The sequence below is a fragment of the Rhipicephalus microplus genome, chromosome 3 (assembly GCF_043290135.1).
Source record: "Rhipicephalus microplus isolate Deutch F79 chromosome 3, USDA_Rmic, whole genome shotgun sequence".
NCBI lineage: Eukaryota > Metazoa > Arthropoda > Arachnida > Ixodida > Ixodidae > Rhipicephalus > Rhipicephalus microplus.
In genome coordinates this window covers 197,780,668-197,803,002 of record NC_134702.1, presented here as the reverse complement: position 1 = coordinate 197,803,002, position 22,335 = coordinate 197,780,668, and the positions used below count along the sequence as shown (strand labels likewise).

General features: G+C 44.5%; 1 protein-coding gene across 1 annotated transcript; it reads right to left on the bottom strand.

The window, feature by feature from the left end:
- Positions 1 to 205: 205 nt before the first annotated feature.
- LOC142803097 (uncharacterized) lies at positions 206 to 22,335 on the bottom strand. Its single transcript, XM_075888203.1, has 4 exons — positions 21,981 to 22,335; positions 6,737 to 6,784; positions 432 to 452; positions 206 to 327 (listed from the first exon to the last, which is right to left on the bottom strand). The coding sequence occupies exons 1-4, from the start codon at positions 22,333 to 22,335 to the stop codon at positions 206 to 208; spliced, it is 546 nt and encodes a 181-aa protein (XP_075744318.1).

The following is a 22,335-nucleotide window of genomic DNA, read 5'->3' as shown; positions in this document are numbered from 1 at the left end:
TAATTGGTTGCGTGGAAAAGATATATAACTATTTAAAAGATTTTCTCACCGATCGGGAAGCGACAATTGGAATCTCAAGCGTTAGGTCTGAGTCATTCTTAATTCCAAACAAGGGAACGCCTCAAGGAGCCATTATATCTCCTCTGTTGTTTAACATCGTCATGCGTCGACTCGCTCGGGCATCGGATTGTGTACCACAGCTAGGTTATACCAGTACGCGGACGACATCACTGTGTGGGCCACACGGGGGTCCCTGGCCAGCAAAGACCAGACTCTGCAAGAGGCGGCACTGGCTGTCGAAAACTTTGCCAGAACCAGTGGTCTCAGCTGCACACCCAAAAATCGGAGGTGATCAGAATACACAGCAAACGCTACAAAAGTAACGGAAGAAAAGAAATTGAAATCGAAAAGCCGAAAATGAAAGAACTCACCGTCGCCCGGATCCTGCGTTTCTGGGTTCAAAGCAACGGTAGGGCAAATCACACTATCGGTCTTCTTAAATCAGCAACTAAACAAGTGGCTAGGATGATTCAGAGGATCACCTTCCACAAAAAAGGCATGAAAGAAAGTGATACTGTCCATTTAGTGCAGGCGCTCATATTGAGCAAATTGACATACAGCTTGCCTTTCCACACGCTGAACAAGAGCGAGGAAAAGCAAGTAGATTCTATCATCAGAGGAGCTTACAGGGCAGCATTAGGCTTACCGATAAGCACTCCGACACAGAGGCTTCTCGAGATCGGCCTGCATAACACGTACGCTGAACTGAAAGCAGCAACATTGATTTGTCAGCGCAACCGTCTCAGCTAGACGAAGTCGGGATGAGAGATACTGATGAAGGCGGGTATAACACCGCAACCCCAAAACTTGGACGAGGAGCTGGTGGACGTACCAGACCCAGTCCGACGACATATTTCGATTGCCCCTATCCCCAGGAACATGACCAAGGAGCAGCATCACGAAAGGCGAGAGGAGCGTGTAAAATGGATCAGAAAGTTAGTTAGAGGCAATGAGAACGTGCTATACGTTGACGCTTCCAGGTATAACTGAAAGCGCTGCGTCGTCGCAATGGTAAGCAGTGACACGAGAAGCATGGCGTCCAGCGCATCACTGTACACTATATCGATCACCAAGGCCGAGTGTTTCGCCATCGTATTGGCGATTAAAAGTCGAGAGCGCAGCGACGGCCAGACGTACATCACCATACTCTCAGATTCGCAAGAGGCATGCCGGCTATTCAAGAAAAGCCGCCTCCCATTAAGCATTTGCAAATTTTTAGGCGGCGAATTGAGCAACACTTATAGGTTGGTCTGGTGCCCTGGACATGCAGGCCTAGAGGGTAACTAGAGGGCGGACGCTCTAGCTCGAGCGCTCACGAACCGAGCGGAGCAGCAGCCTTGCTCATTGTTACCACCACCCAGCAACGACGGCTTTCGCGAGGAGAAAGAAAACGACCCGGCTCGGATGGCTGCGCGAGAGCTTCTTGCTCACCAGCGATGCACGCGGCAGAAATACGGTGCCCCCCCCCCCAAAATCTCTTAAAGGGGAAGACGCCATAGACCTCCGTAAAATTCAAACGCGAGTTTATCCAAATTTATTACGACTGCTGAAAATTCATCCAACCTTGTATGCACGCGATTGTCCGTGGTGTCGCGACTCGCCACCGACCCTTTACCATATCTCGTGGAGTTGTGCTAAACGGCCAAATGAACTTGATCACTTACAGCGTATGTGTAGAATGGAAAACTCTAGAGCAATGGGAGGCACTCCTCGCTAGCTCGGACCCGGAGGTGCAACAAGCACTCCTGGACCACGTCCGGCTGGCGGCGCAAGCCAGTGGAGCCTTGGACATGGGGCCCTACCCATCTAGCTCCTAAACTCCTTCTTTTTCAACACAATAAAGTTATTTCTCTCTCTGTCTGTCATTCCCACTCACTAGTGTCTACATATCACCATCCGGACGGTTTGAACAAGGCCGACTACAAGACATACTGACAACAACTATGGGCCCGTGGGTTATAACTCAAGACTTCAACGCAGATCACTTAATCTGGGGTAGTTCGACGATCAACGCTAAAGGAAGAAATCTCGTGTCTTTCACCTCCAAGCACGACCTATGTTTAAATGATGGCACTCCTACATACCTGTGGGGCCATACGTACAGCAGTTGCCTCGATTTGACTCTGGTATTCAGAAATTTCCGGTCGCAAGTGCACTAATTTTCAGACATCGAAACGCATGGGAATGACCACCTTCCAACTTATATGCGATTAAGGCGTATAACTAACTTCTCTCCTAGGACCACAATACTAAGCATTGATTGGTCAAAATTTCAGCGACTCATGAAAAATACATGCCGTGAAGACCCTGACCAGAACTTGGAGGATGTCATCAAAGAGGCAATGAGGGAAGCTTCCTGTCTCCTCACGTTCACCGGCAAGCGTTCAGATTTCGAAGTTGATCTGGAAAAACTGTGTGCGCTTCGCCGAAGGGCGGAAAGAAGATACAGACGGACGAAAGCAATATGCGACTTGAGGCTGGCACGACGCATACAGAAAAAAGTCCAACGACGTTTAGACAAACTTGAACAGGAACGCTGGAAATCATTCTGCGAATCATTGGATTCTCGAAAGCCGTTGTCACGCATCTGGAGCACTATTCGTGGCCTGCGCTCGCCTCCCCAACAAACACATCTTTTCATGGCTTTAGCCCTACATATAGGCTACACACAACTTGAAGTGGCAAATGAATTTTGAACACGAATCGTTGGTGTGTATGCCTTGTCCACTGGCACCGTTAAGAGTGTTATCCCTGAACCCCGCATCTCCGAAATGGAAAATCTTTTCACTACAGAAGAACATGACGCATCTTTGGTGGCTTCCCGACGATCACCTTCACAAGGACCCGATGGCATTGCACACGCCACTCTAGCCAACCTTCAACAGGAGGCCAGGGGACAGTTGTTATTCTATTACAGCCACTCTTGGCAGGCGGGCATTGTTCCCCAGGATTGAAAGATAAGTCTACTTGTGCCACTACTTAAACCAGAAAAGTCACCATTTGATTTGACATCATTTTGTCCTAGTGCTCTCGCAAGTTGTGTAGGAAAAGTGATAGAAAGGATGATACTTACACGCCTACAATGGTACCTCAATCGCTACAACGTATACCTAAGCAGCATGACTGGTTTTCGGCGAAGTAAGTCATCTCTTGACAACGTGATTGATCTCACAACATTTATCCAGCAACAGAAGAGCCTCAAGCGCCTACAACTGGCACTCTTCCTCGACGTCGAAGAAGCTTATGATCACATAACACATAAAGCCATCCGAGACTCGTTGGAAGCTGTCGGAATTGATGGTCAGATCTTCCAATGGATCCAGGATTATTTGACGAGAAGGTCCTTTTTTGTACAAACCGCAGATGGCCCTACCACCAATCACTATACCTCCCATTGCGTCCCTCAGGGTGCCATATTAAGTCCCACTTTATTTAACCTCGTTATGGTAGGTCTTTGTGAAATTTTGTCCTCTAAAATCCTCACATCCATATGTGCGGACAATATTTGCCTATGAACTTCGGCTGTAACTCGTCTACAAGTACGTGCAAGAACCCAGCAGGCTGCCACCCTGACATGCTCATATCTCCGCAAACAGGGTCTTTCCGTCTCAACGGAGAAATATGCATTGGTTGCGTTTACTCGCAGAACAATTACACAATACCACGTTACCATCAAAGGACAAAATATTCCATACCAGAAGAAGCATTTCTTCTTGGGTGTGATTATTGACAGACTACTTTCGTGGAGTGCCCACTCCCAATACCTGAAGAGAAGGCTAACCTCCATCGTCCATATATTGCGGTTCCTCTGCGGAAAATCATGAGACACATTGATAAGGTCAATAATGCTGCTGTACAGGTCACTGTTTCTAGGTTTTTTGCGCTACAGCTTGCCGTTACTGGCATGTACGTGCAAGACGAACATCCACACCCTCGAAAGTCTGCAAGGACAACACTACGCGTGTGCTTAGAATTGCCGCGATGCTACTCAACCTACGGGGCAATTATGATCGCAAGAGAGCATCCAATTCAAATGGACATAACCGCTGACGATTTGAGAGCCCAAATAAGACACCTCTGCCGTGTTCCTGGTCACTATGTTGCAGTGTTGCCGCTTCAAAGACCACAAGCGGTGTTTTCAAAGATTATTTCGGCTCATAGAGAATGCCTTCCTTTTGACTTCACTCCATCAACAAGACCAGCGTCACCTCCATGGTGCCTACAACAACCACAGGTGTGCCTCACTATTCCGGGAATATCGAAGAGCCGTCATTCAACAGTGGTCCTACGACCAGTGACATTGTCGCTACTCAAAAAAAATACCGCCAGAGGATCCACATTTACACCGATGGATTGGCCTCGGCTGACAGCTCCACAGTTGCTGTTGTCATCCCGACGTACCAGGTCACTATAAAGTTTAAACTATCGCATAGAACAGCATCCACAGCAGCGCAGGTTGCTGCCTTACGTGCTGCTATACTTTACATTGCCGAAGCCCGACCTCAAAAATGGGCTGTGTTCTGTGACTCTAAGGCAATCCCTTCAGAGCTAGCAATCAGCTTTACGACAAAGGGAGCATCAACAACTTGCGATTGAAATAAGATTAGTGATTCACGAAGTTTTATTGAAAGGACATGGGGTGGTGTTCCAGTGGTTACTGGGACATTGTGGCATTGTCGGTAATGACCTTGCTGATAATGCTGCCCAATCCGCCCACGTAGACGCCCAGACAACCCCGATTCCATTGTCGAGAACCAACGCTGCAAAGGGCCTTCACTGGTTCGGTAACACTATTTCGGAAACTTTGCTGAGTGACCCCAGTGTCGGGAACCACCGCCTACACAAAATCGACCCATCGAGAAAGCTTCAGGTTATATTGGATCTCTCCCGCCAGGATGCAACTTTACTGCACCGCTTGTGGTTAGGAGTGGCTTTTACGAAGGCGCACTCCTTTTGCAAAGCAATCGCGGATAGCTCCCGATGTGAATCGTGCGAGAAGGACGAGAAAATAGAATATCTACTGTGTTCATGTGAACGTTGTGCGAGTTAACGCGAAAAGTTAGAGACACCAGACAGTAGACTTTTTTCTGAAGAGAAGATGTTTGGTTCATGGCTCTACGCGTCGCAGGCCAGCAAAGCGACGCGGGCATTGCTAAGTTTTCTAAAGACGACCGGACTACGCGACCGGTTATAAGCGTGCAATGAAAAAGGTCACACCTACACACACGTTTCCTTTCACCTCTCTCTCTCTCTTCTCCTTTAATCCCCTCACCCCTTCCACCAGTGCAGGGTGGCAAACCAGACGTGCGTCTGGTTGACTTCCCTGCCTTTGATTTCTTTCCGTCCTCCTCCTGCTCATCTTCTTCATACATCAGCTTGTTTCACAAGATTTCGCATAGGGCTGTCATGACTGACATGTTTTTTTAAGAGGAGCGTGCGATTGAATCTCGAAGAATGAGTCTTCGGTATATAAGGTGAAAGCACTCGGGACAAGCGTAGAAGGGCTTTGGGCGCATACTTCCACTTTACGCGTTTTATGAAAATTTCTTGTCCTTCAAAAACATCATGGACTGTCTTTACAGTATCGTCGTTCTTGAAACGAGCCTAGCAGGCCGGATCGCGCATTACGTTTTTTTTATCTTGTGGACCTTGCGCATATCTTTTCAATTGTATAGTTTTTTGGAGGTCCGAAGTGGTGCGAAGCGGACTCGTCATTGGAGAAGTCCCTCTTCCGGCCCAATGCAAAGTAAGTCTTCATACATCAACCTAGAACAATCTATTCCTCTTGTTGTAGCTTTAGGTGCACAAAAAAGCAAAGAGAATAAGTAACATGGCCACAGCACTTGGTGTCCTTGTTCACTTGTGCAATTAAAAGTGAATGTGAATTGCCAACACGTTTAGGCATACACTCCTTTCTGTTTCTGCTTGCTATACATTATATATGTCACATTTGTCTGAATACAACACACTAAGTGTAGTAAAAAACAGTTAAGAAAATAATGAGCTACAGAGAATAAATGTCATCATAGCCCAACAACGGCTGATCATGGGAGCAAGACTTGGCTAAAGTGCCAATAGCAGAGACCAGTTGTGTTGACTATAAAAATCGGGTTTTAGGCGCTAAAACATTCTGGAAAAGTACACATTTAGGCCCCTAAAATTGTGAATACATGCAAACAAAATGTTTACAAAAATTGTAATTTTTAAGTAACTACGTACGTGACCTGTGTTTATGACCAAAAAATGAAAAAAACTTTTAGTTTACGGTGGTACAAAGGCGTCAATATTTTAACATAGACCTGCATTTTTCTCTTGCGTGGTTGCAGAATACAGTCGCTTATTTTAATTTAAAACATAGTGAGTTAGGTATCCACCGTAAATTGAAGACGCTCTTGTGCTTCTTCCTTTGTTTTTCATGGCTGAGAAGGGCAGCTCCGGAGCAAATAGCTAGACCACTAAGGGTGTTTCAGCCTCTTGTTAACCTGGTTTAATCACGCAGGGTCTATTTCTTCTATGCGAGCGCCTTAAATTGCCACTCACCAGGTTTGAGCATTTCTAGTATGCGAGACGAATGCATGCGTTGGGCGCTCATGATCTCGGCTGCCAAGATTTACAACGCAACGCGCCCAGGAAAAAGTTGAATGTCAGACTGAACGTCCCTTGCCCTTCAACTCACTGGTGCGCGTCTCAACGTAGAGGAGGTGGCGTACCACATGGAATGGTCCTGCGTACGGAAGAGTAACACGTGACACAGTGAGAAATATTCGAGGCGACGTGTATAATTTGTGATATCTGTTGCGTGAATAGAAGGTTGACAGAAAGAATAAAGCTTGCAAGCGGAATCTAGGCGCGTTATTTCTTTCGAGGCGAAGCTCCTCAGACCGTGGGTCCTTCCCTCCTCCGTATGTAGTACCTCGGCACCTTCACCCTCCATCTTGTGGTTCCTATGATATTGTGATGTGCGCCTTTCCCTCCCAGGAATAAAAAACGAAAAAGTCTTTTTTACCTTAGCTCTGAAGCGAGCAGTCCTGGAATGTTTGCAAACTTCCTATATTGAGAGATTTCACGTATACATAGATGACTCAACCACACAGACTAGCTCCACCGCGGCCACCATCATCCCATCATGACACTTCGACATCACTTACAAACTTTCTCACATGAGCACATCGACTGGTTTGGAGGTAATTGCCCTGCGAGGTGCCATGCGAGGTGCTATTCAATGGGCATTATTCTGTGACATCAAGGTGGCTCTAATATGTTTTTCTTCAGAACTTCGTTGTGGGTCGCACAAACAACTGATGTGGAAGATCAGACAAGTGCTGCACCATGTGACCGAGAAAGAACACAACGTTTTGTTCCAGTGGATAGCGAGTCATTGGAATATCTCCAGCAACTGCCTCGCGGATAAAGCAGCCTGAAATGCACACGTAAACCAAAGTTTTTTTTCATATCTTTGTTTTGGATTGACACGGCTGGATACTGAAATGAGCTGACGCAGAACATGACATTCCAGAATTGGCAGTCATCACAGTTCGTACATCAACGACTGTATTCTCTCGACCCACCTCTACGACTGTGAATACTTTTTGACTTTTCCAGGGAGAAAGTTACAGGGTTGTGTCGTCGGCGTATGGGCATAGCCTTCACCGATGCCTGCTCATTTACCATTGGGACGGTCGACAGTGTGGAGTGCAACGACTGGGCCGTTGATGAGACTATTGAACACTTTTATGCTACCATCTGGCATACACAAAAGAGAAGCTTTACCTCCGCAGTGTTCTATATAAACTGAACAAAAGTGATTTCATTCTCTAGAAGGTATCGGGACCAGGGCGCTTCCCATACCCGTTCTCAAAGGCAATGAAAGCGCTGCGGCGTTTCTTCAAAGACGCCAGCCTGTTTCATTGTTCGTAATGTGAAACGCAAAACTGCTATGCGTAGAAAAAGTCAGTGATTTTTTTCTCCTTCTCTATAACTTTTCTTTCTTCTTTCCCTTTTCCTGGTTCAGGTTAGCTTACCGGAGCTCAGTCCTGGTTAAGCTCCCTGTTTTTCTCCTTATTATTTCTCTCTCTCGTATGCAGTATGTAGCCACCTCGAGTTTATGAGTTGTTCGATATATGGCGTTATGTGTATATGTCCTTGGGAATTTTACAACAAGATGGCGTTAGTGGCTTTCGCAACATATTCACGGAGTGAACGATGATGAGTGGGGCAAGCATCCGTTCATCTATCCGTGTATCCAACTATCTGTTTGTTTGCCCGTCCATCCAACCATCTCTGCTTCCGTTCGTTCGACCTTTTTCAATCCATCATTGCGTTTATGCTTTTTTTCATTCGTCGTCTATCTGTCTGGCTGTCCATGCATGCTTCCATCCATCCGTCTGTCCGTCTGTCCATTCATGCGTCCCTTGGTCTGTGCTTTCGTCCATCCGTTCGTGCTTCCGTTCATTTGTCTGTACGTCCGTGCTTCCGCTAGTTTGTTAATTTGCTCTTGCTTCCATCTTTGTATGCATCCAAGTTCTCATTCGTCTGTATGTCCGTCCGTGCCTCTGTCCATCTGTCCTTCCAGACGTGCGGACGGCTGGACACACGAAAATATTCATGGACGCATGGACGGATGGATGACGGGCGGAAGGACGCACAGACGGACTGATGGACGCAAGGATATACGCAAGGACAGACGGAAGAAAAAACGAATGTAGGGAGCAAAGAACGAATAGAGAGATGCATGCATGTGTGAAAGTATGACAAATGGAAGGTTTTGCCTCCTTAGTATCATACACACCGGGGAAATGATGTGATGTTTAGTTCAATATCAAACGCGATGCCAGATTAAGCTGGCTCCATTTCGCTCACATTGGTGTTAATTTCTCGCATCGTGCTGCTGGCAGTAATACGACGGTTGGCTTGTTTCTGGTACAGCATCTCTCAGACCAGTTCCAGTCCTGTGATCCTGCGTGTCATCATAAGGATATCAAATCCAAGCCGACCTCTTCAAAGGTGCGCTCATTGAGAAATCCACCCTGAGAAACAAGCAGTACAGTACAGAGAACAAAGAAACGACTTTAGACCACTAGCGTGCATGACCGGGCTGTCGTGTTCATGTAATCTTGATGTTCTGTTGATGTGTCTGTGTCGTGTGATCTTCCGGTTCCGAGTTACTCCGATACCGGAGCGGATAAGGAAAGACTTGGGTTTGTTAAGTCTGTACTTCGTGCAAGGGGCAAATGCCTCCATCTCATCTCCTTGCGTTATGCTTTCGCGGCTTCTTATCAAACAAATTCAAAATAATTGTGGCAGAAATATTAATTTTCATTTGGCATGCAAAATATTCCAATGTCTGACTAAAACTCGAGATTTGACTTGGCGATGCACCCTTTAGGAAGCAAGCGACAAACTAAACGCGAACCATGAGTGCATTTGATTGCTTTCTCTACACACTACTTTCTCCTGATGATACTCCAAGGTTTCGCATTTGTTTTCCATCATGCTGCGGCTGCACACAAGCACCTCCCTTCCCTACGCGTGTAAGCAGACACTGGGGAGATGCCGAGCAGACGACGCGCTGTGGATGAACACTTGTGCAGAGAATAGTCTTTCATCTTATTGGCTAAGAAGCCTTGTAGCTCTGCTGACCAGAACATCTGAAATTGTGTGCAGGTTGAAGGTTATGGAATTCCGAAAGCGCAGTGCAGTCCCGTAGCATAAATACTGGTCTTCAACTGTACTCAAAAGGAAAATTTGAAGTTAAAGGGGGTCTTTGGTGTCACCAATTTCAAAAATTGGTAGAGGTAGGCTCTATAAAAAAGACATTCTTAAGCTCTATTTTTGGTCTTATTAAAGTGGCATTGTGGAAATGCAAGGAACAAAAATATTAATTTGCATCAAATCCGGTCACTAACTATTGGTTTCGGTGGAGCTTTCTAACTGAGTTTACTGTAGAAACGTCCGCTCTACCGATGAAGGTGGTTAGACAGGGGTTCCGTGCTTTTACGGCCTTTCAAAATGAAGATCATGGGGGGGAGGGTATGGCTACAAATGACGTGACTTCTGAAGATGCGTACGCGTTTCTGCCCCAAGCTGGCGGGCTGCTATGGCTCGTTAGACGGCGGTGAATATTTCCTCTCGCTGAGGCTAGCGGCATTGGCGAACAAGCCCCCCTTAACTTTCAGTCGGTAGTCATCGAGAAAAAATGAATTCGTATACCGCTATTGATTGACGATCTGTGGCTATGTTTCAGTGAGAAAGAAACTTCCTTTTGCAATTTTTGACCTGATTTCTTTGACATTAAGACAAGCCACGCGCAGTTGTGTGACGAAGTATTTTGACAACTCGTAAACTTTCTTCCAATATTTGTATTCGTATGATGGTCAGTAAGTTGTTCATTACCTTTAGTTTCCATGTTTTTCTTAGGTAAAATATTTTCTCTTTGTTTTTCCTCAATTTTTCAGTTTGTATAAAGGCCTCTGTGGTGTACCTTGTACACGTTGAAATTGGTCAGTCAAGTTATCATCAATTGCTCATTTGTCAGTATTCGTGTGTGTTATTTTGTTCCTAATCCCGTTGTTGTGTGCAATCTGAACATTCGCTTTCATTTTTTCTTCGCCGGGTTTTGCGACGAAGAAATCTGTACATTTATAACACCCCAAGTTTGAGTAGTGTTGATGTTTTATCATTAATAAAGCTCTAGCCATCAGTGCCATCAAATAAATAAATGCGCCATGTATACTCTGGTACTTGTGGCACGTATGAGTTAGTTGCTTCGAATCAGTATTCAAGGAAGGACGTTCAGCTATCTATTTTATATCATACTTTGCTTTTCAATAAATTCATTTTGTACCTTCAGTGCACTCACAACCTAAATAAGCCTTGTTACAAAGAACGTTGGCTATGTGTGTTAGTGTGTGGTGCGCCTTTGCCGCGATTTGTAATAAAAGGTCATTATCCAGAATAATTGGTGTTGGTTCTATGCAATTATCTACAAGAAAGTGATCAGCAGACGAAATCCTAAAGGGCGAAGCTTTTTCTAAAGCTTTCAGTATTTGTGTCATATCTTCACTGTATGCATTCAGAATACACATATCTACACTCATGACATTTCTAGGCTATTGTGCCTTCTGCTTGCCTAAATGCTAAAGCCTATGCAAAATACATTTGTTTAAACGCTTAATATGCTACCTAAGTTGAACTACACATTGAGTGGAAAGTGTGACAGAGTTTTGGCGAAGCCCACGAAACCACTTACAGGAGCGAGCCTTAAATGTTTAAAAGAAGGTATGATGGGGCCACCAACGGTTAAGGTTGGCCATAAAAATTGGAGCTGTCATTGTCGGTGATACGTATGACGCACTGTGTTCACTTAGGTCATCTCCACTGCAATTGGCGATGAGTTGGTCAGACAACATTGACTACAGCCGTCTTAGCGCATACGAGGTATTCAGTGGCTTCTAATATTGAACTAATGTACATTTAAGCCCAGAAACTTCCGAAACCCTAACGTCAACACTATGTTCCGGCTAATGCTTGCCAACCTTGGGCCGAGATTGGTAAAATGCCGGCATGCTGTCTGTATTCATTTGTATGCATCTCTTAACTCTGCCTTTTTAATGATACTGCTTGTCTTGACTGTGTGCGTGCGGGCCTTTGTCCCAGTTTTTCTACATATATTTCTTGCCGCCAAAGAGAAATAGGTTCCACAGACCACACATATTTAGTAATGTTTTACAAAAACACAGCAATGATCAATATTAGAACTGAGCTCTGATGTGTTTCCTAGCAACTAGTTCTGATGGTTTAGCAATAATGAAAAGTTCACTTGGTAAATGAAAAAGAAACCGGCAGGTCATGTAATGTAATGCACGTCACGAAATTTATAAAAAAACAGCTTTCATACTACTATTGATTGGGTACATGACGCTTGCAGGAATACTTACATAATAAAAACTGCAACCAGGAAAACGACGACGAATACTGCACTGATACGTGGCATCATAAGGCCGTGGCCCGCAATGCTGATACGGCTAGTAGTTTGCTAGCTAGTTTACATATAATATACAAGGTTCGCACAATTTATAGATCTATTACCAAGGGTGTATGCATTGATTGCGCTCTCATAAAAAGTGTATGTACATTGTAAACTAATGCCAACAAAGCATTGTTATGTGTTGCATAACAATTGGGATCTCGACCATAATTCTGATAAAGTATGAGTGCGTATTTTTTCTTCAACACTGCGAAGTTATAAAAGGTGATGAGAACAATAGAATGCTCCGAGAGCTAAGCGGTAACTTTAAAAGTTTTCGAACTAAGGAAGGAGACTGGCTGCTCAAATACATGCGTGTTATAAAAACAATACCTCCCAATTACGTCTTGACATTATTAGCGCGAGATTGTGAAAGAGCGCATTTCGCTGATATTCTGATGTCGGCTTTGGTGTAGGCGTTGTTGGTTTTGAGCGAAAAATCATCAATCGATGCGTGACCGAAAAATCGCACAACATAAATGATAAAAACCTGCAGCAGAGTGGTAATTGAACCAGGGTTGTGTTTGGTTCGAGTGAGGGTTAAACCCGGGTCGTTTGCGTAAAAAGCGGATGTTCTACCACACGGCCACGCCTCCTTTTGTTAATAACGGTTGTGTCCTTGGTAAAAATGTCAATATAAGGCGCTATGAGCAATAACATACAACACAGAAGTGATGATGAGACTGTCGCAAAACTGTTAGTGATTACAGTGTTGAAATTCGTTTAGTTTCACCAAGGCTTCAACCCAGAAAAGCCATTTCAGAATAAAGGGTCCTCGTTTAAGTAAATCAACGTATTGGGCAATACTTTCGCTGAATAGCATGTGCGCAGGACGTTTGTCAGGGTTCCGGTAGAAACCAGCCATTTTGGCCCGCCATAGACAATGGAGGCCAAGCAGCGTTACGAAAACAAAAGGCATTTCATCCTCTTTTTCTTCTTTAAAAACGTGATATCCAGCTGAATGTAAAGAAAGTTTCTTTTTTTGTATTTCTATGCACAACATTCCAGAAGTAGACACCCTCTTAACAATGCGAAAAAAAAAACGTGAAGTATTGTCTCCGGCTTTCGACAGATAAAAAGAGTTCGAACCCCAATGGCCTATAAAATACTCTACCTAACTGGTAACGTTCCCGAGTGTAATATAAAGAAAAAAGCTTTTTGAACTTTGCTGCATTTGCTTTTTTGAACACGCCTAAGAACAATATTGTTCTCTCCCTCACTTCTGACCAGCCTATACATAGGAACAGGAAAAATCATGTCGCGTATGTTTTTATTCATTTTTTTTTGCTCAAGAAAAAAAAAAGCTATTCATTGAAAAATCAAACTGACAAGAAGCGGACACTATCCGAAACTTTCTTAAAGAAAGCTCGCGTGGCTCCGGGCATGCTAACGGTGCTAACCACAAAGTTAGGCAAAACACGAAAAAGGCTTAGCTGGCATACCGTTCTCAAGAAGGGGTGTCGAACTTGTCGAAAGAAAATAAAACTATTAACTAGTTGTCGCGCGAACAGATGCGACAGGCTTAGTCCCCCTTGTTTAACTCTTCGGAACAAATTCGTCCTGCTGCATCTTTCCCATGTGGACCCCCATACGAAGACCGCAAATATCCTATGCAGCTTTTCTACGTGCGACCGTCAGCAACACAAAAACCTGCATCAACCTTAATTTTTTCTTTGAAATTATGTTGCATACCGTAGCTCTGGCAAACATTGGGATACATTTATAGTTCCGCTGCGCCTCAGTCCGCGTGTTATTTTATTGGTTCATTCCAGTATAGTCATTAGTATTTTTGTAATGTTGGAAAGGCACGCCTACGCATTTTAATGGATTTTTAAACTAGTGAACATCAAGTCTCCATGCCACAGCCCTAGACACTTTCCGCAATTCACCCGACTTCTTGCAGTTTCATCAAAAATTCTAATGACGGCAACTGTCTCTTGTACACTTTCAGTGGTGGTACACCACACTGCAACATCATCAAAGTATGCACCTTAAAAAATATCGAGTAAAAAGGGTGTCTTGTTGTCCCACAACAATAATCGTCAGCAAGCTTGCGTGCACTTCCGTTCTTGAAAACTCGGCGCTGGCCACTTTCCTATCGAGAATGCAATGTAACCCTAATAATGGGCATGTCAATCGTGACCGGAATATACCGGGCGCGGGGCGATAGCGCAAGGATGGAATGCAATATATATGACGATTATTGTTGTGGGACAAAAAGACACCCTTTTTACTCGCTCTTTATTTAGAGTGTGCCAGAACTTTTACCTCGGCGTCAAGCAGTCTGAAACCGCGGATGGTCTCATTTTCTAATATGGCCAAGCAGAAGCTTTCTTGGTACAATAAAAACAAGAGTACACTTGCCCGACAGCACGTTAAAATAAAATGAATAGTGAGGTCTAGTGATCTAAAACACGAAGAAAAAATTAAAAAAAAGAACTCATAACAAAACATGAAAGGGCCTTTTAACACTTTCTCATGACATAGTTTTACTTGTATTTGTATCTGGTTGCAATAGGGGCACGCTGCGCAAAGTTATTTAGGGTAGAGATATCCAAATACAATAAAATGGGTGCTCACCATCAACTCGACTTTTGCGGGCTTGTATTACCGTGTTTCCCTCACCCTATGACGTCGAAGGCTGCCCAATAATAATCACTGAAAGTGCTACCGTACCGGAAGCTCGAATGGCGTATTGCCTGTTATGTCCAGCGTATGAAGGACGCCGTTGCGATCGTAACAAGCATTGTGGTAGTTGTTCTTCTCCAATTGTTAGTGGCGCATACCCACTGTGGGGGATCGGCCAAGAAACGAGTGGCATTAAAATTTACTGTTCAGATTTGGAATGATGGAAGTTTAACAGAAAGGTTACCGATAGCCTAGGAAAGTGGGGTGCTTAATGTAATGCATGCAAATATTTACATAAACGAATTCATTCTTAGAATAGAGCAATAATCTGATTTATTACGTATATAATTATGTGGACATGTTAGGATAATAAAACTGGTTAATTAGTCAACCTATCATTTTCATCAATATAGCCCCGGAAGGCCGCGCATACTGTCGCCTTAGAGAAACCAGAAATGGAAGCTCCGAAATACAAAATGACAGGCAGAGATAAGTCCATACCAATACCACGTAAAGGTATTTTTAATAGGGTTTTTCGTAATGTGTTAACTCGCCTGCAGGTCAAAAAGAAATAGTCTATTGTTTCCAGTTCATCACAGAATGCACACAGTGGCGAAGGTGCCTGAGCAGACCTGTGCTTATAGAAATTTAGATTTGGTACCCGGCAACGCAGCCTTGTGATAGCTACTTCTTGTTTTCGAGTGCGGCAAAAGTCTCTTCGCCAGGGATATAATAAATGGCGATATTCTGTAGAGTTTGTTAGTGCTGAACATTTAAAGACTTGCATAAGATTACGTCTGCGGAATCGAGGAGCAGTCACATAAGCGGATGATGGACAGAGTGGTAGAATTGGTTCGCTGATTGACGTCTTAGCTAAGGAATCGGCTAGTTCATTTAGAAACAAACTTTTATGTCCAGGCACCCAAACTAATCGTACTTTTCTAAAATGCGCAGGAACTAGTGCACGGAACGACTTTGTTAAGTGATTCTCAGCACCAACAGAAAGTGCCGCACAGAGAGGTAGGGAATCTGTTATTATGACAGCTGATGTAATTGCTGTATCTAACTTGCGTAAGGTGAGCACCACTGCCAGAAACTTGAAATGAGGTAGTCAAAGGAAATAAATCCAACTTAAATGGGGCTGAAAATACCAACAAATGACTTTTAGTCGTATTACGATGCGTCTGTAGCAATAATAACGTTCGTTTTAATACGGCGCAGGCGATCTCGTAGTAAACCATCCGAATTATCATGAGGAAGTAATTTGGCATTATTAGGAAAAATGTCGTCGAACTTAATTTCCACCGGGGCTAAATTTTCACGACTCGGCATGATGTCGCATATACGTACGTTTGGAGGCTCCAGTAAATTTTTCACAAATATAATTTGTGGCGTGTGTAATCGCAGCCATCTAGCAGCAAGAAATGATTGCGGGGTGGAAATAAAGGCTGTTTCTGAATGTCGTAATGGTGATTCATCAATTCCTAAGAATGTCTGAACAGTCAGAAGGCGAATTCTACAAGAAAGCAGAGGGACCCTCGATTCGAGATACAACAAGTTATTGACAACTGTTTTGGGAAGGCCAAGGCATAAGCGCGAAGCTTCTCTTTGCAGAAGAATTAGAGGCCGCAACTTGAAAGCTGGAACTCCAGAGAAAAGTACACAACCAAATTCCAAAATGGGACGAACGCACATGCGATATATCATTAATAATGTGTCTCTTCTCATAACTATGCGGTAGTTGCTTAGCCTACGTATTATGCCAATGGCCCGCACACCTTTTCTGGCGATATATTCGATATGACGTCGTCAGTTAGGCGATGTATAATAAATTACTCCAAAGTATTTCACAGATTCCACCTGTGGTATATCCTCATGATGGTAAGACAGAGAGATGTTCACAGGGTATTGCAGCGGGAAAAGAACGAGGGCACATTTACTCGGATTAAGTAAAAAGCTGTTGCCATCGAGCCAGCTCTCCAATATATTAAGGTAAGTCTGTAGCCGTTCATATAAGGTCTGAATGTTATCTGCCATTGCAAAAATTGTGATATCGTCTGCATAAACATAAGTTGTTAAATTCTGTTTACGTGGTATGGTGCTCATTAGTAAAGTAAATAGCACCGGGGAAAGCACCGAGCCTTGCGGTACACCCCTCGTTTGGGTATGAGTAGATGATGAAAACCCATCTTTAAAACAATAAAATTTTCTGTCTGCGAGAAAATTGTGAACCCACGCTACTATGTATGATGGAAAATCAAGGTATTCTAATCGATCTATGAAAATACAGTGCTCCACGGTATCATATGCTTTAGCGATGTCGGAAGTAACTAAAACTGCATATTTTTCGTGTAGCCGAGCTAATTGAAGCCGACTTTCTAAGTCAACGTGGGCATCCAAAATTGAACAACCAGCCCTCAACCCAATTTGACAGAGACTTTAAATTGACCTCATGGTAAAAAGTGCATTAATTCTTATATTGATGATTCTCTCAACCATTTTCATTAGGTTTGATGTCAGTGCGATCGGCCTTTTGTTATCCAACGTGTATGCATCATTTTCATTTTTAGCAACAATACAATTTTGGAAAGTTTCCACTCTGGAGGTATCCATGTGTTCCCTAACGAATAATTCACTAGTTCTAGCAAATGATTAGGCGATTCCTAGAGTAAACAATTTAACATAGAGTTCGTAATGCCATCTGGTCCGGGAGCCGTTCTCGGTAAGCATAATACTGTCTGACTCAATTCAGCTAAAGAAACTTCTGGAAATTCAAGCAAGTTTACCAGAACGGACGGAAAAGTCAAAAAATTAGCAGTGAAGCAGCGTTATAAACCTTGCGCTATGCCTTCTAGAGAAGTGTTCATTTCTTCCAGTGCCAAGACACATGACTGCAACGTTAAAAGTGGTGGCAGTGCTTTTTTTGTCCGAAGATAAGCGCACAAAGCACGCTTATTTTTTGATTTAGAAAGGTAATCAAAATGTCTACTGTCGTAGTCTTCTTTCGCGCGGTTCACTGTACGCTTAAGTACGACAGCAAGGAATTGATAAACCTTCCAGTTTGTTGGGCTCTGATTAAGAAGAGGTTTTTTCCAAGCGGCTTTTCGTCTTCTATAATCGCGCGTACACTCATCGTTCCACCAACGAGACGAGGATCGTTTATTGGATGGAATCGAAAATTCGGAATTTTTTCTAGATCCTTCCAGCATTGATCCCATCGTATATGCAATCTCCTTAGCACTGGCATTTCCAAGCTTGGAAATGGCAGAACGGAGGCGGGCTTGAAATTTGCTAGGGTTGATGTATGTGCGTTTCGGTTGATGTAAAGTTATTGTTGGACAAGTAATGTCAAAATCTACAGGAAGATGGTCGCTGTTAGTTGCCGAATCCAGAACAGCCCATGACAAAACCTTGTTTGCATTGGAGCAAAACGTTAAATCCAATACTCAGCTAGTTTGACCTCGGACAAATATTACATGACCTTTATTCAGATAGAAGAGGCTGTGATTAATAGTCCATTCCCACAGTTGCCTACCACAAGAATCTGTCCTTATACCCCAAGATAAATGATGTGAATTAAAGTCTCCTGTGAGTACAATTTCCTTTCTACATGCTACCAAAACGCTGTCAAGATAACACGTGCTTTGTACACCGGAATGGAAGTAGCAATTTACAATTGAAGAAGGGTGGTATCTAGGGAGACACAAGTCTAATGCTAATATTTCACAATCCAAGTCTAACAATCTGAAAGAAATTTTTGCCCTATGGCATAATTAACTTGATACAAAGATCATTAAACCACCACCACGTGATGGGTGATCCAATCGAAAAGAACGAAAACCTGCAAGATGAAAATTTTTATCTGGTGTGAGCCAAGTTTCTCGGAGAATTATCATATCAAGGTTAAAATTATTGCAAATGTAATGTAAGTCGGTTGAGGCTGAGAATATAGAGCGGCAGTTCCACTGTAGTATCATCAACTGACCTATGGTGTTGAGCACACCGCAGAGGCGCATGTCGCGCCCTTTTTATCATCTTCATGCGAAATAGCTGATTCATTCCGTTCAGATTTGGACTTGAGATCGGTGAAGATAGGGGTCTGGTACGTTTATTAGTTCGTATATCGAGTTCCATATCTGTAGCATTACTTGTGCTCTGCTGAGGCGAATGTCGGTCCAAGTGCACTTGTGTTCCTGACTGCTTAGCCTTGCCTGCAGATGCAGAAAGTTTGTCCAACACTACATTGCGTAGCTGCGTGGCAACGCTGGTAATGTCTAATACTCCAGGTTTTGTGCTAGTCTGTTCTGTTTGTCTAATCTGACTTGAGAGAATTTGCACCAAACAGTCGGAAAGGTTAGATATGAGTTTATCCATTGCCTTACTTACTGCCTTTTCCACAGCAGTTTCAATAGCCTGCGATAAGTTTGAGTCAATACTGGAAGTGCAGCGCGCTGTAATACCAGAGTATCCAAAAGCCCTGTCTCTAACTATGTCAATGGCTTCCCTTTGAGAACAGCGGTGGCGGTCAATAACTTCTAGGATTTGAACATCCTGGGAACGAGCAGAACAGTCAGAGTTGTCGACGCAGTGACTGCCCCCACAGAGATACTTTTGCGCTGTTGCATTACACTTGCTTGAAAGATGGCTCTCTCCGCAGGTGCTACAACGAACGATAGATTTACATCCTCCCGCACTGTGGCCAAATCTCCAGCAGTTCTTGCACTGAATCGGACGAGAAGCGAGAGATTCTACTCGGAAGATCAGTGGCCATAATTTTATTTCTGACGGGCATTTGGTGCCCACAAGTGTCGCGATGACAGATTCGGTTGGTACCCTCTCTTTGTCGACTAGGCGATTACACCGGTAAATTGAAATTACGCCTGCTCCAGAGAGCCTGCCTAGGGTCTCAGCTGGACTCAGCGTGGAGTCGACTCCCCGTACAAGGCCTTTAGTACACGCAAGGTGAGGCGGAATAAAAGCACTCACCGGGGTAGCAGCAAAGGAGGTGCCTTTGAGAAGATCCTTCACGCAGGTCTGATCCGGTGACCTACACACGATACCTCCTCGCCCAAATGGGCGCACATCTGTGATGGTCTGGAAATGGTTGGAAGTTGTCTTAAGTTCCTTTTGAACCACTTAAGAGTTTGTAAGTCTGATGAAGCCTCCATTTGTAGGTACCAGTGCCATGGGAATGCTGTCGATACCACTGCGGAAAAAGCAGTCTAGCGATAATTCATTAGAAGGCAGGGACGCTGACCAGGCGGATCGCGCCTGGCCAGGAGAAGTAGTCGACATGAGCTCTAGAGTTATGGTTGGACTCAGAAACAGATAAACTATACAATTGGACTCTAAGACAGAAAGTTAAAACCACTCAGTCCTCGGCAGAGAACACCCCAGCAGGTTGAGCACGGGCAAGCTTGAAGGCGAGACTAGAACGGTCTTGCGAAGAATCTTGCCAAGGCAGCACCAGCGGTTCTCGAGCAGATCGTGCTACTCATTGTGGTACTTGAAGAGGGAACGACACGTGGGAAACGAGCCAGTTTGCGAATGCTCCTATATTCTTTCGGTACCTTTATTGATCTTTTTTGTTGTGATAGCGTATATATATCAACATTTTTACATTTCTTTCTTTTAATTTCTTCAAACAACGGGGCTCGGACCATCTTTGGCACGCTTCATTCACCACAAGGTGTTGCGCGCATTCTTTGACTAGCTTTGCAATTTTCGAGCTAGAAAGGTTTGAGAGCTTTATTTTCTCTCACTTTTAGTGAATAATTATACTAAAAAAGAAATTAAATAGAGATCCCTATTTTGATGCAATGTCGCGCTTATGTTAACGTTACATTTATCCAATCACATGGCGGCAACGATCTGGCGTCGTTTCCGCTCGCAATAGTTCCAGCTAGCGCCACTATGAGTTGCGCAGTCAGTACCGACGTTTTGAAACGTTGGAGGACCCCTTTGAAGATTCGATATCACTAGAAAAAGAGAAGCCCGCTCCATATAAAATATTGTAACTGTTAGGGAACTGTTACGCGTTTGCGTAAGCACCGCTCGGCTTGCGGCTTACGAACTTCAGGGCGGCCAAAAACGTTAGAAGTCGCGCTCTTAAAATCGGACCAGGTTGCGAAATTGGACGCGTGGCTGTTGTACCACAAACTCGCAGTGTTCGCATGGTAGAACACCAAGTTTGTCAACTTGCTGTTTTCGTCCCATTTGTTGGGGACGCTCACGTGCTCGTAAATGGCGAGCCAGTTCTCCACGTCAGTGCCATCGGCACCCGTGAAGATGGGTGGATCACGGATCCTGGGGACACCGGGACAAGGGGGTGGCATGGGAGGAGGCGTTTGCTGAGAGGCGTCGTGGGCCATCGTAGATGGCAGTGTACGTGATCGTAGTTCCAAGGGCATCGAAATGAATCGCAGCACTCTTCACCTATTTGTTAGAGTGTTTATTAGCCGGCACACAGCTAGCATACACAATGGCGACAGTCACGGCAAAGCACAGACTCTCAGCGCGAGCGGCGTCCTTTTTGGGTAGACCCACTAAAAAGCATTTGAGAGTTCGACCCATTTCATTGTTCGGCGGTTTCTCTATAGAACGGTAAAACGACAAATTGAACTATTTTAGCTGGAGCACTACAGAGGAACCCTTTATAGCACTCTGAAACGCGGTTCCGTAAACACAGCGCGGTTTATTAATGCATCTCCGCCATTGTTCCAACTACTTCTCTCTCCTCAGCAGACTACCCACTGCAAGCTTATGTCCTAAGTGTGTCGTGCCTGACGAAGAAGAAAAGTATGCCACAGATAGCTCCCCCCCCCCCCCCCTGCAGACAAGTGGCCGTGGGCACTTGAAGAAAAAAAATAATCAGACGGAGCTTGTCAGAATGGGTGCCGGCTTGATCCTTTCCATGCTGACTGTGTATTCACGCCCATTACGCAGGATTGTAAAATGATGTTCAGAACGCTTGAGGACTGGGAAAGGACCGTCATAGTGAGGCTGAAGAGCATGGCGAGACGCATCGACACGAATAACAAAGTGTGAAATTGCAGACGCAAGTTGTTGACTTCAGCTGCGAGATCTTTTACCGTTTCTCGAAGGGAATCTGCTTCGGAAATCGGAGAGGTGTGGGCAGCGTTTATGACTGCCGGAGCAACGTCCATCATGACATCGGCCATTTCTGCCAGCTCCGACAGCGGCTTATCCCGAGCTGGGACAAGAACCATTCGCATGGCAGGTGGAAGACGCTGTAAAAACAACTCACGCAGTATGCATGTTTCTGAGCTGTCCGGCTGGTCCCCAAGCAGGTGCTGCAGGTGACATAGAAACTGTGTGGGACGGTGGTTCCCGAGCTCTTCGTTGCACAGAAGTTGCTGAATGCGCCGATGCTTAGGCGGAACGAGTCGGTGAAGAAAATCCTGTTCGACTGTCGTATATGAAGTGTTAGCAGGTGGGCCCACGAGGATGTCGCGTATTTCGGCCATTGCCTGTGGCGGCAACGCTTCATCGAGAAGCTCATGCTTGCGAACTTCTGATGCGATGCGATGAATGCGGAACTTGTTCTCGACTTGAATGAACCATAAGGAGGGATCGGCAAGCCACAGCTGTGGTAGCGTCAT